The sequence below is a fragment of the Leucopleurus acutus genome, assembly GCF_964270905.1.
Source record: "Leucopleurus acutus genome assembly, chromosome: 2".
In the NCBI taxonomy this organism is placed as follows: Eukaryota; Metazoa; Chordata; class Mammalia; order Artiodactyla; family Delphinidae; genus Leucopleurus; species Leucopleurus acutus.
In genome coordinates this window covers 67,068,486-67,090,345 of record NC_139143.1, presented here as the reverse complement: position 1 = coordinate 67,090,345, position 21,860 = coordinate 67,068,486, and the positions used below count along the sequence as shown (strand labels likewise).

General features: G+C 36.7%; 2 protein-coding genes across 3 annotated transcripts in view; one reads left to right on the top strand and one right to left on the bottom strand.

The window, feature by feature from the left end:
- The window catches only part of FIRRM (FIGNL1 interacting regulator of recombination and mitosis), a 44,959-nt gene extending 24,370 nt beyond the window's left edge, over nucleotides 1–20,589 (top strand). The window contains exons 11-24 of the mRNA XM_082857369.1: nucleotides 396–544; nucleotides 1,140–1,269; nucleotides 2,375–2,561; nucleotides 3,416–3,498; nucleotides 3,854–3,905; nucleotides 5,527–5,616; nucleotides 10,285–10,470; nucleotides 12,235–12,357; nucleotides 13,989–14,084; nucleotides 15,514–15,627; nucleotides 17,327–17,431; nucleotides 18,095–18,175; nucleotides 19,103–19,222; nucleotides 20,399–20,589. Of these exons, the coding sequence (XP_082713495.1) occupies nucleotides 396–544; nucleotides 1,140–1,269; nucleotides 2,375–2,561; nucleotides 3,416–3,498; nucleotides 3,854–3,905; nucleotides 5,527–5,616; nucleotides 10,285–10,470; nucleotides 12,235–12,357; nucleotides 13,989–14,084; nucleotides 15,514–15,627; nucleotides 17,327–17,431; nucleotides 18,095–18,175; nucleotides 19,103–19,222; nucleotides 20,399–20,587 (1,705 nt within the window). The 3' untranslated portion in view covers nucleotides 20,588–20,589. The remainder of the gene's footprint in view (nucleotides 1–395; nucleotides 545–1,139; nucleotides 1,270–2,374; nucleotides 2,562–3,415; nucleotides 3,499–3,853; nucleotides 3,906–5,526; nucleotides 5,617–10,284; nucleotides 10,471–12,234; nucleotides 12,358–13,988; nucleotides 14,085–15,513; nucleotides 15,628–17,326; nucleotides 17,432–18,094; nucleotides 18,176–19,102; nucleotides 19,223–20,398) is intronic.
- A 22-nt stretch (nucleotides 20,590–20,611) lies between these two features.
- The window catches only part of SCYL3 (SCY1 like pseudokinase 3), a 39,643-nt gene continuing 38,394 nt past the window's right edge, over nucleotides 20,612–21,860 (bottom strand). For both annotated transcript variants that reach the window (XM_082857345.1, XM_082857346.1), the window contains one exon: nucleotides 20,612–21,400. In XM_082857345.1, the coding sequence (XP_082713471.1) occupies nucleotides 21,341–21,400 (60 nt within the window). In that variant the 3' untranslated portion in view covers nucleotides 20,612–21,340. The remainder of the gene's footprint in view (nucleotides 21,401–21,860) is intronic.

Below are 21,860 nucleotides of genomic sequence, written 5' to 3'. Positions count from 1 at the left end.
TTACCTATTTTAAAATAACTTTCAATAGAAGTAATTACCCCAGAATTTATCAGAAATATGTTTTTTACATCTGTTTTTACTAGTTATTTGATTCATATTTTTACAGTATTTTTTAAGAATATCATTGTGAACAATGTATTAAAATGCATCAAAACCATACCAGCATTTTCTTTAAGATTATAAACTTTTAATTTTATAGAATTATAGCCATGTTATTTAGTTTGGAGGTTCTTCATAGAATTATGATATCAGTTCAGTACTTTGAATTTTGTTTTATAAAACACATGCTACTTAATTTTTAAATATATTTTCACTGCTGGAAGAACATCAGTACTTACCTCTGCCTAAAATTCGAAAATAATTATTAATGAATGAGTTTTTCCCTCCCTTCCCAGTAAGTTTCCTCCAAGCCTGTATGCTGCTGGGATTTCTAAAGCACAACAGGAGGAAATAGCAGGTGCTTTCCTGGTCACACTGGATCCACTTGTCAGTCAGCTTCTCAAATTCCAGCCTTTCGTGGAAGTGGTTTTGGACAGTGAATTGGGTAAATTTCAAAACAGATTTAGTGTTAAATCACCTCTTATTAATTATTACATGTTAGAGACAGGGTAATCTTCTCTTATGCAGTTATCCTGTTTATTTATTTATTTAACTTTTGGCTGCATTGGGTCTTCATTGCTGTGCACAGGCTTTCTCTAGTCACGTTGAGCGGGGTCTACTCTTCATTGCGGTGTGCAGGTTTCTCACGGGTTCTAGGATGCACAGGCTTCAGTAGTTGTGGCACATGGGCTCAGTAGTTGTGGCTCACGAGCTCTAGAGCACAGGCTCAGTAGTTGTGGTGCACAGGCTTAGTTGCTCCACGGCCTGTGGGGTCTTCCCGGACCAGGGCTCGAGCCCGTGTCCCCTGCATTGGCAGGAGGATTCTTAACCACTGCACCACCAGGGAAGTCCCAGTCATCCTTTTTTTAAGTTTTAAAAATTTTATTTAAAATTACTTCTACTTTTTTTTCTTGGAACATAGTTCTGCTTTTTAAAAATTATGCCTCTAATTTTTTTTATATATTACAATCAGATTTCTGCTGAAAGTATGTAGAGTATGTGTTTACTAATTTGTTGTAACTTAATTTTACCACCTTAAGAGCTGCCATGTGAACTACAGTTTCCACAGTGTCTACTGCTGGTTGTCATCATGGATGAGCTGCCCTCTCAGCCTGAGGACGTGCAGACCCTGTGGTGCACAGAGACCCAGGTCTCAGAAGCTACAACCAGGTAGTAAACGTGTTGTTGATATCCAATCACATTACGATGGTTTAGAATGCCCTATTTGTTTGCAGTGACCTTGAAATTAAGTTCTTTGTTATGTCACATATTCTAATTAATAGTTACTGCGTAGACCTCATGCATATTGCTACTTAATAAAAATATAAAATACATAAATCTATGATAGGCACGGAAAATAATTTAATTTTGTTCACTCTTTTAGAAGGTATTGCTAATAGTGTTATAAACATTGAGTGTAGCAGACTAGATGTAGTTAGTAACATTTAAAAATGAGCTCTGTTAGAGTGCTTAGATACTATAAGTTATTTCCTGGGAAATTTCACTTGTATTCCTCTTCCTTGCCAACACCAGGCTCTAGTTTCTTACGTCCTGGGTTATTGTTTTACTCTAGTTTTTTATCCTATCCTTTAGTGGCATCCTGTGTACCACTACCAGGTAGTCTCCTCACACCCCAGCTCTGAGCTTCCTATTCTCCTGCTCAGTAACTAAAGCATAATATCCCAGCTCCCCAGCTTTGCATTTAAAACCCACCTATTCTGTTTTCATCATCTACTTTTGCTCCTTATCATGTCACTCATTTTCTATACATATACCTTGCTCCTGTCAGACCGGTGATTCCTGTCTACCTTATACTCAGGCTTTGTCTTCTTTACCTATTATAGTTGGCCTATTTTTAATTTGTTATCTAAATCCTCTATGAAGAATTCTTAAATCATTTAAATCTTAAAATAACCCCTCCCTATCTGAATGATAATACCTAGTTTCTATTTTATATATGATACCTAGCTTAGCTATTTAAGTTTCAAGTTCCTTGATGAATTTTGTCTTAGACTTTGTATAGTTCTGTATTATGATAAACACTTGGTAAATGATAAAAGATATATATGAAAATTCTTCTCCTTTAAGGGATTTCTCTAACTGTATTTTATTTTTACGGATACATATTCACACATATTGGAAACTGTTGTTGATATATACATCTTGAGACATTTGGCTTTGCTAACTAAGATAAACCTCTGTATGTCATATTATTACACCTGCTAATTGTTAAATGTTAATAATCTTGGGTTCAATGTTCTCAATTTCCCTGCAGGGTGTCTCTACTCAAAGCCATTTTCTCCAGTTTTGAGCAGTGTTCTGGTGAACTGTCTCTACCTGTTCATTTACAGGAAGTAAAGAGTAAAGGGCAAACTGAGGTTGCTGTCACCTTATATCAGCATGTTTGTGTTCATCTGTGTACATTTATTGCTTCCCTTCATCCCTCACTGTTCCCTGAACTGGTAAGTTTGTTACTTGCTGGGCTAAGCTGAGATTACACTTTTGCTTTCTTTTCATTGAAATTGTGATTCAGATATAGAGGAAAGTGTGGGGTAGTAAATGTGTATTTATTTTTGAATGTCATTCCCTCAGCTTGCACATTTTGCCCTTTAATTCAGCTGGCTCCTAGGAAATGGTAATCCTAGAGTCCTATAGTATTCAGATGTAATATTTAGCTAAAATATTTGAGGAAACATTTTGGGTGGGAAGGTATGGAAAGACAGTGTGAGAAGAGGAGAAATGGGTAGGATTTCACCTAATTCAGTTTCATAAAAAGAAAAGGAGAAGTAAATGGTATGTAGTACCAAGTGTCCTACAGATAGATCCTAGGCTTAATGTGGATTTTTTTTTTTTAGTGTAATTGGATTAGAAAAGATGTTGATAAAATTTTAGGAAAAACATTCTTAGAATTTACTTAAGGATCAGTATCATTTAAGATATTATACAATCGATAATATTCAGCACATATTAAATATCGTATTTGAATGGTTTAAGGCAGAAACAAAAGTATAGGCATGTGTATTGTATATATTGTTTTAAAAATTTCAGCCTACATAGAGAATTTCTGTGGAGCCTTGTGATTGAGTACCACACTGAAAACCACTTTTGAATCTCTGTAGCCTAGGACAATGCTTAACGTGTAGTAAGTGCTCAATAAGTGTTGAGGGAATGGCAATATAGGTTCTTTCAGATACTAGAAAGTAGAGCTTTCCTACTGAGGATCTGTTGTTTTTTGGATTGTGATAGTATTTTGTTGTTTTATTTTGAGAAATGTAATATTAATGATAATTTATCATAGCTTTTTGTTTTTCATTAGGACACTGCTCTGTTGAATGCTGTGCTTAGTGCTAATATGATCACCTCTTTGCTAGCTATGGACGCATGGTGCTTCCTTGCTCGGTACAACGTACTTACTTTTTTTAGAGTTTGGATTGATTTATAGTAGTGATTGACAGTAAATGACTTTATACTTGTAAGTTTATAGAAAAATTCTGTCTTGATAATCCTTTAACAGCCCCCCAAAATGGTTTGATTTCATATCATAGCACTAAATTAGAGACTGAATTCCCTCTTTCCTTTCTTTGGTTCAAGTCAGTAGAACCTATTGCTTAGGTAGTTTTGTATATTATGATATTCCTTGGCCATGGAATAACTGCAGTTTAGAATATTTAGTGCTTTATGGAAGTCATCTCCTTGCTTTTCTGAATAATTGTATAAATAATTGTATGAAGATTGCTTTCTCTTTAAATCGCAGATATGGGACTGCTGAACTCTGTGCCCACCATGTCACCATAGTGGCTCATCTGGTGAGTAGAATTATAAGGCCTAAAACACTCACTTTCCTTGCACTTCCTTTGGGGATATGATATCTTAAAGTGAATATCAAAAGGAGAAATAGCATGGTAGCTAAATTGTTTCGACAGTTTCTTTGCTCTTCATTAATGCTGATGCTTTGAGAAAGATATACTAGAAAGAGTGTAACACGGGGGAAATTGTCTCATATTTTCAAAATTTTATGGAGTTTCATTGATTGTTCTGGGAAAGAAAGACTAGGTTGATTGAGGATAAATTTTAAATTGAATGTAAAGTAGAAAATAGGAGTTAGCTTTAATGTTGATGACCAAGAGTTCTTCTTACTGTCTCCTCCCCCCGTTTCTCTCTCTCTCTCTCTCTCTCCCCCCCAACCCCCCTCTCTGAAATAACTTAGACAATCTGACTCTTGATTTTGTTGTATCTCTTTCTGAGAGGGACTAAATGTGATAGTGATCGATGCCTTTTGGGAAAAGAAGTAATGCTTTGTGCAGAAGTAAAAGCACAGACGTAGAGAACAAACATATGGATACCAAGCGGGGGGGGGAAGGGGGGAGTGGGATGAATTAGGAGATGGGGATTGACATATATACACTTGATACTATGTTTAAAATAGATAACTAATGAGAACCTACTGTATAGCACAGGGAACCCTACTCAGTGCTTTGCGGTGACCTAAATGGGAAGGAAATCCAAAAAAGACAGGATATACGTATACGTATAGCTGAATCACTTTGCTGTACAGTAGAAACTAACACAACAATGTAAAGCAACTATACTCCAGTAAAAATTAAAAAAAAAAAAGAAATGATGCTTTGTGAACGGATACAAAGAGAAAATTACTTAATGACAACTTATGTTAATCTTTTCAATGTTGGTCTTTTTTTGCTTTTAAATTCCAAGATGTTTATGTTCCGTATAAGATGGTCATGACCTGTTTGTTTTTTTTTGTCCCTGGCCTTTGATAAAGATCTTACGTGGGTCCATGTGTGTTTTGTCTTTTAGTAGAGTCATTGTGTCATATATTTCTTGGTTTACCTTATAAGGATATTGTAGACTAAATCCAGTGAGGTGTATGATAACCGGACAGCCTGACATCTGTATCTCCGTGGCTAACGGTCTGGAGCACTTACCTACTTTACTAAATCCTCAACACATCTTGCACAAAACAAAGAGTGATTTTTATGTTTTGTGTATTGTATCTACTTTAAATAAAAGCTCTCCTAGTACATTATGATAGGAATTTATAAAATCTTTTAATGAAGCTTCCATCTTATAGAGATTTACCTTTGCACTTCTGTGCTTAGATCTAAAACAATTCCATAAATTATCTTTGAGCAGGGGAATTAACATATCAAGTTATAATCAAAATGGTAATTAGAAATAGAAATTCCAAAGTATTGTTTTTAAGTAATATCAAAATTGTTTTCTCATTATAAAAGTAATCTAGGTTCATGGAAGGGAAAAAATTAAATAAAGAAAAGCTCCAAGTTAAAAATTAAAATTACCCAGGTTATTTCCCAGAAAGAGCTGCTGTTAATATTTTGGCATATAAAAGCTTGTAAAAGCTATGATTTTAAGTCAGTCAATCTCTCCTCTCTCTCCTGCCTTTCCCAGATAAAATCTTGCCCTGGAGAATGTCATCAGCTCACCAGCCTATCAGTACTATTGAGGCGCCTCTTCTTCTTCATGACCCCACCCCAGCAGGCAAGGATACCATCTGCGTCACTGTCTTTGAGCACCTGAGGAGAATTGGATCCAGATACTTTGGAAGGCTTTTTGACCCGCATTTGTTCTACATTTAAATGCTGACATGATCTGAACATAAATTTTTAATGTCTTCATTGCTTTGGTTATTGGTTTTAGGTGTGTTTAGATTTTGATGTTAAAGAAAAGCCAGAGCTATACAGTAGTTAAAGTGATAAAAACAGATTTTATTCGGAGCTGTTGCAATAGGAGCAAAGAGACTTCAGTGTAGAACTGGGCTTATTTCTGAATACAGCATAAACTAGTGCGGATCTATAGTCAAGGAGCAGGGTGGGGGTCAGTGGATAAAAATTACTAAGAAGAAGCATCAGGAGTCAGGGGTGATTCTGGCTTGACAGGATTCTTGCTGAACACAGACCAGGATGATCAGATACCAAGGGTGAGGGATTTTTTTCTAAATTGACTTAGCAGGATTCTTGCTAAACTTGGATGATGCAGGCCCAAAAAAGATGGACACAAGCTGGAGGTCAAAGGCTACTTGAGAGGAGGGCTAAGAAAAGCCTGACTTAAGTTTGGTCAAGGAGAGAGTCCTTATTAATGTCTTTGCTGTAAGTTACAGATAATCATTCTATTGGTAATTCTGTCTTCTTTCTCCTTGTTTCTCATAAATTTAAGATACTTGAAGTGGTTCTATATCCTCTGCCCCTTTTAACTTATTTTGAAGAACTAGAATATTAATTATGCTCTTAATGATACCTTTTTTTTAAGTTAAATAAGTTGAACTTTTTGGGGAAAACAAAGTATGATGAGCCTTAGTTGTTTGCTACTGTGAGGAAAACAAACTCTGCTGGACAGAGGAGATTGTACAGTTTCAGGAACCTGTAGCCTTGCATAGTCCCTTGGACTAGTCAGTTTGGAGCTCCTATGGGAGCTTTTTAAATAAGACAGGTTCCGGAACCTAAGCCTGTGAATGGAGTGGGTATAGAGTTGTGGCTGTGAGGTGAGGCTCATTAACTTGTTGTTGTTATTATTAAATTTCTACATGATTCTGACATGGATACAAGCTGGGGAAACACTGGGTTAGTGAAGGGGGTTACAGGCCTTGGTGCCTTGGCAAGTCATCCTATCTGAAACTGTTTCCCTGTCTACAAAGTGACAGATATGTGTAACCATTTTGAAAAGTTTTGTAAGGACTTAGTGATGATATATACAAAACACTTAGAATAGTACCAGGCTTAGAGGATGCTCAATAAATGCTGGGAGTTATTTCTGACTAGAGTGTTTACCCCAAGCCCATGCCTGCTTTCCTGCCTGAGAGAGGTTGGCCAGGCACCAGATGAACCACACTGACCTCCTAGCTTTCTTCCTTACCGGTGTCTCCAAGGCAAAAAGCATACCAGGCCCACCTCACAGCCCTCTAGAAAACATGTTAGGGTTGCTGTTCTTCCCTCCAAAACTCCTCAAGAGTTGTCTGCTCCAGATTTCTTAGAATTTTAATACCTTTCTCTCCTCTATCAAATGTCTTACTCCTGGTTTCCAGTACACTGTTCTTCCTAGAAGCCCTGTTAACTGGGAGGCCCTTCCTGAAGAAGTGGGGTCTGGAAGAGATCCTCAATTTTCTCACTTACAAGATGGGAATAAGATCCTTTTCCCAGGGTTGTGAAATTTTAATTTTTAGGATAATACAACTCAGAATGAATTAGCCCTGAGTTCTAGAAGCTTTGTTATAGATAAACTCCATGTTTAGAGATCTCTTACATACTTCTCAGTTTTCTAAATTTTTCCAAATAATTGCAGCTATCAGCTATGTAAGTTATAGATAAATGAGGGGTTACTTTTAATTTTTTCCTTCAGTTATCAAATACTGATTTTTCCTGCTGTGGTCAAGTTACTGTACTAAAAATTAAGGGACAAACCTGAATTTGAATCCCTGTTCTGAGAGTCCTTGGGAGAGTTAGTTAATCCTAAAATTGAAATACTATTACTCAGATGGCAGTTGTGAGACCGGAGGAGATAGAGAATGTATATATATTATACATCAAGTGAGCAGTTAACAAGTGTTAGTTCTTCTGTCATGCTCAGCTCTTTTTCCTTTTCTCTTAAGACTTGATCCCTCTTCTTCAAGTAGGCAGGGAGGAAACCTGTATTTTTTGAGACTGAAATATGGACCAGGCTTTGTACTAGGCACTTCAATTCTTTTAGTCCTTACATCAGCCTTGTGGGATAGATGATGATATTATGTCCATTTTACAGATGAAGAAATAATAACTCAAGGAAATTAAAGAACTACCCCAAACTCAAACATAATAAATGACTGAGCTGGGATTCCGATCAGATCTGTCTTGCTCGCAGATCTGTGCTCTTTCCACAGCTCCAGTATTCTTTTCAGTCTTCATGCAGCTACTTCAGGGGCCTCCTCTGTTTGTGGGCTGTTGACTCTGCCTCCTTACTCCCTTTTACCCTAGGAAATCTGCTTTTATTTAGACATACAAAGCTTGCTCACAAATTTTTAATAGTGTTTTGTTGCTTAAAATAAAAAACTTGGACTCCACTACACTATATCATGACATCTCAAGGAACATATAACCTAGTAGAAATTATAAATTTATAAAAACACTCATAATAAAAGGTAGTACGTGATGAGTGTCAAGACTGAGGTGCAAATCAGGTTTTGTTGGGTGTTTACTGGGGACGTGTGGTGTGGGAACAGGTAGGAATGGTGAAGCTGTTGGAGATGGTGGCATTTGAGATTCATGCTAAAGGAAGGGTGAACTGGGAGGGAGTGGGCAGGAATAGAGAGCAAAGGTGAGAGAGCACATGCTAGGGGAAAAGGAGAGGCAGGCAGTATAGCTGGAAATAATTATTCTTTTGCATACAAGATGGTGTCTTTTTAGATAGTGAAATAAAAACCCAGATTTTGGATCTATGATGCAGCATTAACATAAATGAAAATAGTTAATCTCAGTATAGCGGTGTTTTACTTTAAAAAGTATGGTGTCTGTGATAGATAATAATTTGGGGGGGGAATGCAAGTATATAAGGTGATTAAGATGTATCCACTGTTTCAATATGGGGAGTAATTACTGCATATCCTATTGTTCTTTTAGTGTGTGAAATTAACAATATTCCTGTTTTAGAGGAACAAGGAAAAGTACCAGGAGGTTACCTGAGGGGAAAGGATATAATATGCCTGATTTAAGCACATTAGTTGTTCTACCATATTTATGTAAAGGAAAGATTACTTCATATATTTGCATTTTAAGCCCACTGGTGTATTTTTTCTCTTAGTGTTAAGGAGGGAAGTCATAATGCTCTGCGCATCATCCCCTTATGCTTCATTCCTTGTGAACTGTCAGCACTCGCAGTTTTAAATCTTGGAAATTGTGTTGAGGCCAAGGTTTTCAAACTCAGAATAGTAAATCAATCAATCAGTCTTTGTATGTAACAAATCTTGGCAACACCTACCCTTTAATATTGTCCAGGATGTTATTATTTATAGTTCTATTTTGGGAAGGGAACTCAGTCACTCACTGGACTTCATTATTATAAAGAAAGGTCTTGTTTGAACAGGTGTTTATTAATTGGCACAATTCTCTTGGCTTTCCTGGTGCAGTTTGGTTTCATGAATAAAGCTGCTTATTATAATAGACACATAGCTCATGAAGGGATCCATTTTTCTGGCTTTATCAGCTATCCCAAAAGATAGCCACATGAGTTTTCCCTTGTTTTGACAGCTAAATATTTTCTCTAAACAAAATAACATTCAAATATATAACGTAGAAGAGTTTCTCAGTCAAATTTAATATAGTAGGTTTTTTTTTCATTTTTGATGTAGGAAAAATTTCATTCAACGAGTAGATTTTGGATTGTAAATTGAATTATTCTTCTAAAAAAATTACATTAATATGCCTAGTTAGAGTATACCTAAATTAGTAAGTGTACCAGTTTTTGCTGTTTTTCCACCAGAAACTAATTTAATATTTTAACTCTTTTTTTTTAGAACTTTTGTTTTCCATTTTTATCTAGTCTGTTGACAACACGTTTTAAAACAGTTCTGTTTTCCTATTAACCTGGCAAGCACTTTGAATTATTTCAGTGGTAGAATGGATTTGCCAACCATACTATCCTGAACACTTGTGAATGAGTTTCATATGCTGTCTAAAGTAGAACAGAGCTGGCGGCTAGCCCATTGGAAAACTGAACCTATGACCTTTGCTTCTTTAAGTTCTCTATGATAATCAGCTGAGTAGTAAGCCACAAAAGTTGGCTAAATCAATCTCATTGGCATATTTGGGAATATTACTTTTGATTGAACTGTGCAAGGTGATGAGTATACAAATTCTTAGGAAAAAATAGAATTATTGGGTAGGAGCATGTAAAATAGCTGATGTGACTAATAATGAAATACATTATTTAACATTTCTTAATGCATTTATACTGTGCTCCACTTAACCTGTGTTTTTCATTTTGGAAACAAATTCAGCAACAACAAGAATAACGGCTAAAATATGTGTTCATTTAAGCTACCTTGGTCTGGTACCTTGTGATACTGCTATTCAGTTAAGAACTTTTAAAAAATATTAAATATGGAAGCTAATACGTAGCTTTGGTGTACCCATTCACTAGACTGTTTTATGTTACTTTTGTTTCTTTAACAATTTGTTTCAGGTGGAGTTTATCCAGAAATTTTCCCCAAAAGAAGCAGAAAATCTGCTTCTGTGGCAATATATTTCCTTTCAGGCATTACCTGCTGAGCTTAGGAAACAAACTGCACTTGAGGTCAGCAGATCAGGCACTGCACAGTGCAGGAAGTGGCTAAGCAGCAGTCGAACGTTGGGAGAACTTGAGTCTCTGGTAAGATAATTTTGATGGCCTTGATTCATTCAGTAGCTGTTTATTAAGCTCGGTTACTGGGGATGTACTGTTAAAAAGACAGACAGTTTGTGGCCTCAGGTTAGAATCTAGCAAGAGGTTCAGATTTCTACATTGTACAAGTCTTTGAGAAACTACTATTATCTTGATTGATGTAAATGTTAGCGGGGGGAGAGTGTCTGTAGCTCAAGACACATTGGAACAACATGAAACACATTATGAAATACTTTATTTGTAGTATTTTTGCTGACATATCTCTGGATTAGGCAGACATGATTCTTCTGTTTGATGTACAACCCTCATTTTATGCAAACCTCTTCAGAGCTTTTATGTACCTTTCTATTTAGAATGCTCCCTCTTAAAATAATGGAATAAAAAAGAAATTCATCTGTAAGTAAAGAAAAATACAATTAAAAAAACTGAATATGTTAAGTGTTTATTTGCTAATTCTTTGATTCATTCATTCATATTTTGAATGCTCATATGTGTCAAGCTCTGTTTTAGGCATTGGAAATATATCAGGGAACAAAACAAACAAAAATTCCTGCTCTCATGGACTTACATTCTAGCTTAGCTGTGGACAGAGAAGTAATAAATATATATATTCATAATATATATTATATATCAGTTTGTGATGAGAAGAATCAAGCAAGGATGAAGACAGGGCATTCAAGGGGATGAGGACCTATTTGCAGTTTTAAATTATGCGGTCAGGGTTTTCTCAGGACTTATATTTCTATAATGAGTGTAAATGTTCTGATACTCTGTTACATAATGGCACTTGACCATAATCATCAAGATAATTTAAAACATTTACATACATTGAAAGGGAATATAAATTTTTATGTGCCTTTATTTTGGGAAAAGTATTAATTACCTAGTTAGGAGTAGGTGAACTTGTTCAGATGTTGCAGTTATTGTGCACAGATTTCTATAGTAAAGACAAAAAGTCTTTTGTATTAGATAAAATAAAAGCACGTATTTTCTAAAATTCAGCAGATTTTTGCTCTATGACCAAAACTTTAGTTCAGCAGGTCACTTAACATGCTTATTTGTAAAAGGAAATAAGTAAATCATAAATTAAAAGCTGTATGGTAATTACATAAAATTAAGTGTGGTTGTTGACGTATAATGGATGAAAGGCAAGGTTACTGATTGTTACCACGCCCAAACCAACCCCATTCCTGGCCAGTCAGAGAGAGATGTGATATATAGATAAGAGCGAATCCAGGGAAAATTGTCTTTAGTTTCAAATTCTAGATAGTGTACTTAGGTACTATATTTGTTTATTGAATGCAGTGTTGCTGAAAAATTTTAAAGTTTATAAAACAGCAGCAACAATAATCTGGTAACTTTAAAAGACTGCTAAGTACATAATGTAAAAATATAAAATTTTTAGTTGATGAAGATTATAAATTAGCTTGACCGTACTGGCCATTTGTAGCAAACCTATTTATTAAAATATGATGGTGTTTACATTTTGTTAAATTTTCAACCTAAAAGGAAAAAAAGTTTCTTTATTTAGAAAAATGAAGCAAATGTTTCTGTGTATAAGGAAAATTAGTTTTAGCAAAATATACATGTATTAAAGAAATCGCAGAAGAGATGGTTTTGGGTCTTAGAAATATAATTCTACATGGGTTTTTATGAAGAGTTGTAAGTAACTGAAAACCTCCAGGTAATTGGGTTCCAGCTCCTTTAGACTGGTATCTAAACTCAGGTCCTTTCCCTGTCTCTCCCCTTTAGAACACAGTGCTCTCTGCTTTGCTTGCTGTATGTAATTCTGCTAGTGAAGCTCTGGATATGGGACAGCAAACTGCAGTTAAGGAAGTTGGGAGTCAGCTTTGGGCTCTTTTAAACATTAAACTGGTAAGGAAAGCAACTAATCATTTCCCTGAAAAACAAATAAAATATTGAAAAAAGAATAATACTGAAATTTCCCTGTAGAGTAAAATGTATGTAATTTATTTATTTTTATTGTTTTTTTTTTTTTTGCGGTACGCAGGCCTCTCACTGTTGTGGCGTCTCCCGTTGCGGAGCACAGGCTCCGGACTTGCAGGCTCAGCGGCCATGACTCACGGGCCCATGTGGGATCCTCCCGTACCGGGGCACGAACCGGTGTCCCCTGCATCGGTAGGCGGACTCCCAACCACTGCACCGCCAGGGAAGCCCTGTATGTAATTTCTTTAGGTTCTTGGTAGAACTTGTGATTAGAACTTAAAATACCTACTGGTACTCTTTCAGCCAGTTGTATTTAAGAGTGTGATAGGGCTTTCCTGGTGGCGCAGTGGTTGAGAGTCCGCCTGCCGATGCAGGGGACATGGGTTCGTGCCCCGATCCGGGAAGATCCCACATGCCGCGAAGCGCCTGGGCCCGTGAGCCATGGCCGCTGAGCCTGCGCGTCCGGAGCCTGTGCTACACAACGGGAGAGGTCACGAAAGTGAGAGGCCCGCGCACCGCGATGAGGAGCGGCCCCCGCTTGCCGCAACTGGAGAAAAAACCCTCGCACAGAAACGAAGACCCAACACAGACAAAAATAAATAAATAATTTTTAAAAAAAAAAAAAAAAGAAGTGTGATAGAATTATATTAGTAAAACTAGAACCTACTGAAGTGAAAATGATGTTCTAACTATTTTCAAGACCAGTTTGATCCTATTTTTTAAAAAAATCTCTTCTATTGTTTTCTTCTGCCTTTGGTTGGTATAGCTTGTTTGTTATTCCAGGGTCTTTTTATAAAATCTTTTGGGCAATGGAGAGTGATGTGGCTTAAAGGTGGAAGGGGCAAGTAAATGGATGTGGCTAATTGGTATTACTCTTTTCCAGAAAAGCCAGAAAGCCAAGTGATGATCAGGCTAGAATTAGAATGATGTGTGTTCCACAGATCATTGTAGTTTAGAAATCATATTTAGTTAAATATCTAAATATGACATTTAAGTTGAAATAAATGTGTGACCTCTGGTTGTCCCGGTCAATGGAAGCTGAAGGCAACATTCACACTTGGGAAATAATAGAAATGGTTTTGCAGATGATGTTTTATCATTAAAGTTTATGTCTAAGGTCAGATTTCACTACTGCAGCATTTTGACTTCAATGAGTACTTTCCTCTGATCCTTAAAAATCATTCAATAAATACTCACTGAGGACCTCTCTTGGTGATACAGCTTACAATATCATGATAGAAACAATTATGGAGAGGAGAAATGGAATTTTAAGGAGACTAAGGAATAAGCAAGCTTTTTCAGTGACAGATAAAAGTAATTAGATCCCCATCTGAGTTAAATCTTGGTTTGAAACATGGCTCTGCTTTTTCCTAGCTCTGTGATCTAGAGCAAATTATTTAACCTTTCTGCCCCTTTTTCTTATTAAAGTGATAATACCTATCTCACAGTTATAAGGAATAAGTGAGGTAATAAAGTGCTTAGCATATATAATAAATGCAAATGTTGCTATTCTCATGTAATTGAAAATTTTCACCAAAATTATTTTGTGCTTATTTAAGGTAACAGGTCAACCTTATGTTCAACAGACACTCTGCCTTTTACTTCCACTGCTGGGATTTTTCATTCAAACTCTAGATCCTCAGCTGATAAGTCAGGTAAGAATAGTGAGCAAGTTATCTGTTCTTCTCTTATCTCCTTGATGCTGAGTAGTCAGACCTTTTTCATTGTTGCTGCTAACCGCTCAGGAAAAATCCCTGAGGTTAGGAGTCATAGTTTACGTGTGAACCCTGCATTCATAGCATTTTCAAAGTCATGCCAGCAGCTGTGGGAGTGTGGAATATAACCACCATGGACTTAAGGATAATCCTCATTGTTTCTTTGAAGAAATAAAATGACTAAGGAGGAGCACTACTGAATTTTCTCTCTGGCCCCCAGCTTGCGTGGCAGAACAGGGGTCACTGGGGGATCCGTGTGGTGTTGCCTCAGGTATGCCTCGCTTTTGGAGGTTCTAAGCAATGGAGAGAGGGAAAAACGGAGAAGGCCTTCATCTTACCTGAAGTGATTTGAGGCTTTGGAATGAGTCCATACTAGACAGACTTGATCCCCAAATTCAGGAGTGGCTTAAGCTTACAGTCACTTAAGAAACAAAAACTGTCCCGAGGTAAAGCTAACCTTTCCTATTCAGGAGGATGACAGAAGAAGTAATACCCTGTCACAGCACATTGCAGAGTGAGACTAGCAACACTTCGTTTTTAGTAACTCTGGTTTCTGGTTGTGCACATGAAGAACTTAGCATTAACAAATATTTACTAATTAGGTATATTTTAAATTACCATTATATGTAATTACAGAGAATGAGAATATAATAAAATAATTGACTCAAATTATGTTGATTCTGAAGATTCTAGTTGTTTTTGAAAAATTAAATAGTGATCGTTTTAATGTAAATAATTTTGCCTATCTTCAAAAACTCCAAATAACATTTTAAAATTTCAACACAATTTTTCATTTAGATATTGCCTCCTTTATAGACTAGCTCAGTGCTCCTTTAAACCAAGGGCTGGCAAACTATGGCCTCCTTGCTAGATTCTGCCCTCCTGTTTTCAGCACAAGTGCTAAGGATGATTTTTACATTTTTAAAGGTTAAAAAAAATGTGTGTGTGTGTATGTGTATGTATATATATGTAACAGGGAACACGTTGCCTGCAAAGCCTAAAATATTTACCATCTGGCCCTTTACAGAAAGTTGGCCAACCCATGTTTTAAATAATGAACTTCTCTCTCTAGAATTTAAAATACAAAATAAGTTTGAAGATTTAAAAGAAGAGCACTGGTATATCATTTTTCAGAAACACATGGATTTTTCATTTTTTTTACAGTGGTTGGTAGGACTGATGTTGTAATGATTGACTCAGTCATTTTGTTTTATTAAAATTCCACCTGTGAAGTGTAGGCTTTGTGGAATGTTCGACTGTCCTGGGTTTGGTTTTGTTTCCCCTCCTACATACCCATCAAAATCTTAGTCATGTCTCTACAAAGCATTTGTTTTCATTTATAACTGTTCTTTGGTCTTTGTGCCCTTAGGTAATAACTTTGCAGACCTCACTACTCAAATCAGAGCCTCCTGACCATGTTCGTTTGGCAGTTCTTGATTTTCTGTCTTCCCTGGGAAAACTTTTTATGCCTCAAGCCATCCAGGTAATAATACTCTCTTAATTCTTTTGTTCCCATGTTAACAAAATCTCTAAGAATTACTGATGGATTTTCAGGCTTTAATTTCTGAAATTCTGTGGATTGTTGACAAAGAAAATTGGGGGAAAAATATATTTTGTGAAGAGAGGGTGACTGTCAAAATAGAACTCATTTTATTTACTTTTAGAAAAATATATGTTGACATACAAGTAATTTATAGGTTGGCTATGGTGTGAGATTTATTCTAGTCGGGCTCTAGCACACAAAGTTCCTGAGGAAGGAAAACATATTTATGTCTTCTAGAGAGTGGTGTATAATGAGGAAATGGGGTGATTTATAAAAGTTATTCTCTTGGTTTTATATCCATGAAAGGCAGCCTGTTTGTTTAAGATGATATTTTTGAAAATGTTGCAAAGTATATATAGAGTTGACAAATGGATATTTATTTATAAAACTGTAAAGGCCTGGCAATACACTTCTACTGAACTTTAAGACATGCTTCACAGCAAAAGGAGGTCTTCCTCCTAAATTGAGTTTTTTCTTCCTTATTACTGTCTGTGGTCAAAACAACAATTCTAGACAGTTGACCTTTTTTTCCCACCTCCATGGGAGATATTACACTATAAAGAGTTCAGTGATGAGAACTTTTTACGTTAACTTGAGCAAAAACATGATGGACGGACATTATCTCAGTACGTGTTGATTAAAACCTTTGAAACCAAAAATTGAACTGGTTAGTTTCTAAAGGGCTCTCGTTCACAGGTAAACAATACCATACCGTTTGTTTTCATCACGTAAGGTGTCTCATGAGATAAGTGTGTACTCGCCAGCTTCTTTTCAACTCTCTGGACAAAACTATTCAAAGATACTTGGATTTGAGCTATCTTCTTTTTAGCATAAAATGAATGTATTCTAAAATGCTGCTTCATTAGTGCATAACTACTGACCCTAATGGGCCCAGAACCTATGGAACAAATGTTTTATTAGCAGACATTACCTTACATATTCCCAGGAGTGAAATTAAGGTGTGAAGAAATTTTGGGGATTCATCAGCATATGAGAGGCATTTGAAGCCACATGATGAAATTGATTCATTTATTCATTCAAGAAAAAACTTGAGTTCTTGCTATGTGTCAGGCACTATTTTAATCACTGGGGGTTCAGTAATGAATGAAACTAATAAATACTGACTCAACTGTTGTGAGGCAACAGACTAATAAAGTGGGGATATATGTAGTGTACTAAATGGTGGTGAGTGCTACGGAGAGAAATAAAGCAGGGAAGGGGAAGAAAGAATGTGTATGTTACGGGGGCAGAGTCTTAAATCGAACTTTGTCACTGGAGTCCTCACCACGGTGACATGTGGGTAAAACCTGAAGCTGAGAGAGCAAGCCAAGCAGGTATCTGGGGAAAGCATTTCCAGAGCAGGGGAAATAGTAAATGGAAGTCCCTGAGATGGGAGCACGCCTGATAGGAGAGCTAACGCACAGGCAGTGGGGCTTTGCAGGCTGTGGTGAGGACTTTGGTTTTTACTCTGAGGGAAACGGGAAGCTACTGGAAGGATTTGAGCGAAAGAGTGACATGATTTAACATGTTTTAACACGTGTTCACCGGGACAGAATTACGGAAATTTGACAACGTTAGAATAATCAGTGTACTCTGCTGAGGTTTTCCTCTATTTAATAAGGTTTGGTTTTCTTTTTAGGACAAAATTCTGCCCCACCTATCTTCTGTTTTTGCCTTACTGCTAGCTGACAGGAATTGGCTACTAGAACAACATTCCTTGGAGGCGTTTACTCAGTTTGCTGAGGTAATTAGAAGGCCAGTCTATCACAGTGACCTCTAAAATAATTTAGTATCTCAGACATTCCAAAACATTCCAAAAACATTTATTGAGCTGCTTTTGTATCTCAGTCATAGTATTTTCTGCTGGAGGATATATTACTAGTCATCTATTTTACAGGACCTAAAAATGAGGCCCAGAGAAGTGAGGTGACTTTCCTAAGGTCCTATGAGTAGTAACAATCAGAACAGGCATTCAGACCAGGTGTACTAACTCAGACACTATTTTGGGGTCGATTGAGAGTACATTTCATCTCCACCTATCACAGGGGCTAGAGTTTGATGAACACAGACCTGTTAGCTTGGTTCTGTAGAGAAGGCGACCCTGCCGTTGGGTTACTTTTACCCACTGTAGTGCAGCGTGCCTGTGGTCATAAGGGGGCCCAGAGATGTTGGGATGACTGGGCAGAAGTCCTTACAGCTTACAGCTCCACACTTGTGCAGAATATTGTATTAATTATCCTAAGGCATCCTGAAATAACTATGAGCTTATTATCTTTTGAGTATCCTCTGGCACTGAGTATTTTCTTTTAAAATGCATTTTTAATTAAGGTAGCTCTTAAAACTCATGTACTTGTCTTTGCAAGCTGTTGAAATATATTGAAATTAGTTTTGTCAAATCTTTTAATAGGGAACAAATCATGAAGAGATAGTTCCACAGTGTCTCAGTTCTGAAGAAACAAAGAAGAAAGTTGTATCTTTTCTGGAGAAGGTATTTTATTTATGTAGAATCAAAATAGTAGTGGCACATATTTTGTTCTTTATCATGTTACTTTTTTTTTCAAATTATAACCAAGTTGAATATCTTTGTTAGCTCCAATTTTTCACAGTGCTTATTAACACAGTGGTGACCCACATTATTATTAAGCAGTTGGGACCTCATTACAAGTCAGAAGTAAAACACTTTGGAGTTGCTCTGCCTGTAGTTTGGGATACTATTGCATTGATCATTCAGGCAGTGAGATGAAGAATGAGGATCCCTCACCTGTTACTCATCATAATTAGATTCACATGTAGAATCGTTTGCCTGCGAGGATCATGTTCACTCCTGTAATTCAGTCATGGCTTTTCCAAATAGTGACTTTCCAAACTGTTGAATCGTATTGCTCCCATATTTGTGCATGCTTTGAAACTTATATGGAGATAGTGGTAGGATGTAAGTTAAAGGTTAATTGAAGCACTCATAGAACAGTTACACCACAAATTTAGAATGCTAGGAGAAAGTGAATTATGCTTAAGTACTTAATTTTTTAATATAATCTCATTATTGAACTGGACTGTGTCTCTTATTATTTTTATATATGCATATATTACATATCAGCTGGATGATAAGTAAGTGTGTGCACATGTTGCTTTTAACAATTTCTCACCCTATTCAGTAAAGGCTATCAGACTATCATTTTTCTGTAGGGAAGGAGAACACTGTGGAATAATTTTACCCAAATTACACTGAGGATACATTTACAGATGACTCCAACTTACTTCCAAAATTTGCTTAGTTCACAGGCTAAACCAGAGCAGTTTAACATCCGGCACTTAAACACGCAGGCCTTTTCACCTTCTGAATATCACACCATTTTAATATTGAGTAGAGAATGCTAATGTTGATGTTTGCTTGGTTTTTCATGGTCTCTGGCAGACGGGGTTTGTAGAGGAAACTGCAGCTGCCAGAGTGGAACGTGTCAAACAGGAAAAAGGTACTTTCTGGGAGCCCTTTGCTAAAGTTACTGTAGAAGAAGCAAAGAAGTCATCTTTACAGGTATGGACTGCTTTTCAGTGTGGATCAAGCTTTAATAAGAAATTCTGCCTTATTACTTACTGATAAAACAGAAACTAGCATGGTTCTTGGCCTCATACTGAATATCAAAATAAATAGATCTAGACATGTAAAATTGTTTTATGGTAGCTACTCTTAAAAATCACATTTCTTCTTCTGAAAGGTTATCAACACACAGAACAGAGGAGGGACTACAAAAAAAGTTTTAAAAATCATACAAAATACACTCTTAACATAACTGTCAATTATTTGTAGTAACCTTTGGGAAAGTTATGTCTTTGTACCAGTGATGCTACAAATGCAGTAGTTTCTGAACCACAGAAGAAAACCAATTAACTTACCTTCCAAAATGTTTACTTTGATCCTTTGCCTCATTCATCAAATCAGCCTAAGAGTTTCTGGCACTGTCTAGAAATCACATCTACCTATTAAAAGGCAGAAATCTGATACCTCTAAGGATATTTAAACTTGTTTTGAGCAGTAATAGTATATTTGGAACGGTAATCCATAATGGTAAATTTAAGTTACAGTTCTCATTAAAAAAAAAAAAATTGTTTTTAAGACATGTTAACTTTTATGCCTTACAGCTGTAAAGTTAAATACATCAGTAGTATAAATAAGCCCTCAAGAATTTATATGTTATGACCTTCCTTAGGAAGACAGGGATTATAAAACTGTCTTGGCCCCAATCCTTCCTCCCCTTCCTGGTGCGGTGATGTTAGAAACCCTGGCAATTTACTGAACTGGCTCCGAAAGCATCATTATAAACTCAGCATTAAAAAAAAAAACAGCAGGCATTTAGAAAATTCATATTTGGAGCTTTTTTGTAAGGACAGATTATATGGCTAAAGAATACTCACTGGAAGTTACTGGACAAGGCAGCACTTCTTAGTTTCCTTCAACCTTGAGCATTAATGGTAGTAGCAGCCTGAATCCCTGTGACAAACCAAAAATGCCTTCACATCTCTCTCCAGACGCTTGCAGGGGGCGGGTGCCCTCCTGCGCTTGTGAACCAATAACCGGAATAAAATTTTCATATAAAACTTTACAGCTTTAGAATTTGTCCTTATAAGCTTTACTCTAGTCCAAAGGAAAGTTCTTTATTTTTACAATTTTGGAATGGGTATCATGGCACTACTTGTTTTTCTCATTTGCCAGCCTTCTGCGAAAAGAGCCCGTCACGAGCTCCCCTTGGAAGAAGAGTACAGGTCAGCACTGCAAGCAGCAACAGCGGCCTTGGAGGCAATCGAGTTATTACTCCAAAAGTCTCCTCCTCCAGACTGGCTTCTGACAAAAATGGAGACACTCCAAGAAAGGATTGATAAGCTAAAACATCATGTATTCTAGGGTGAAAACTGAATGGACTGGACCATATTATCGCTAGGTAAGAGTTGGATGATTTTTTTTGTCATCCTACAGTGCATTTCACCTATAGATGAAAATATTGATGTAATTATATGTCTGTACATTTTCTAACACATAAAACTTTTCTAAAGTTGATTCTAGTTAAAATAGTCTTTATTGGACATTTAGAGAACAGGATGGTGGGGATATATCTCATGAAGAGCTTTGGTACAAGGTAATAATACAGGAACAGTTGGTAACTCACTCAGATAGTACATCTGTAAACAAATAAACTGCCTAAGGAAACCTTAGCAATTTAAAATCATTTATATACTTTATAGCTAAAATTTTTTCAATAAGTTGATTTCATAATAGAGCTTACTCTTCTGACAAAGAAATAGCACAAAATTAAGCTAATCAGCTTGAGTTTTTGTATTTATTTTCTTTACTTCCAGAATTGTTCTGGAAGAAAGCAGTAAGGTCAACCTTTCCACAGCCACTTGCTCTTCACAGAAACTGGCCTCAGTCAGACACACAGCCTCTTCCCCTGAGAAGGGCTGTGAACCTCTGCACCGCCCAGGGCTCCCCGCCAGCACGCCAGGTCTCACACTTCTGTTGGCACTGACTGGAAAAAGAGCTCCTGGTATGAGAAAAACAGGATGCTTTTGGGTTTTCTTGTCTGCAGAGCCTGCTTTTGAGGTATTTGATTTTTTAAAAAAGGAATCCATTTTCCTAAAGATTAACTCACACCCGTTGTCACCAGTTATTGTCTTCCCAGTTCAGATCGCCATCTTCTCCCCAGCCTGCAGCCTCTCCCTGCAACAAAAGAAAGCAAGCCAAGGGCAACCTGCTGAAACAAATCATGTTCAGATTTGAAAGATCAGGAATTTAAAGGGGGCGCAACGCGTGTCTTTTGATGCCAGAATACATTTCCTTGTACTAAGTAAAATAATTTACTGGACTAGGAAGCTGAAAAGTAGAATTACTTTGGTTCCAGAATTACAAAACCACAGTATTGGGAAATAACGTTCCAAGGACCATATAAGCCAGTAAAATCAGCTTGATGACACCACATTCTTGGTTTAATCCCTTTTCCAGACAAAAAAGATTATTATTGTAAAAAGTGGCCCATTTATTAGCCCAAGCACTGCTACATTTTTCCAGGGAACGAAAGATGCCATTTATAGGAACTGATCTTATTCATTTTATGCTTGATCATGTTACCCAATTGTGGACATCAGTCTTTTCTCTCACTGGGAAAACAGCATGTTTGTTA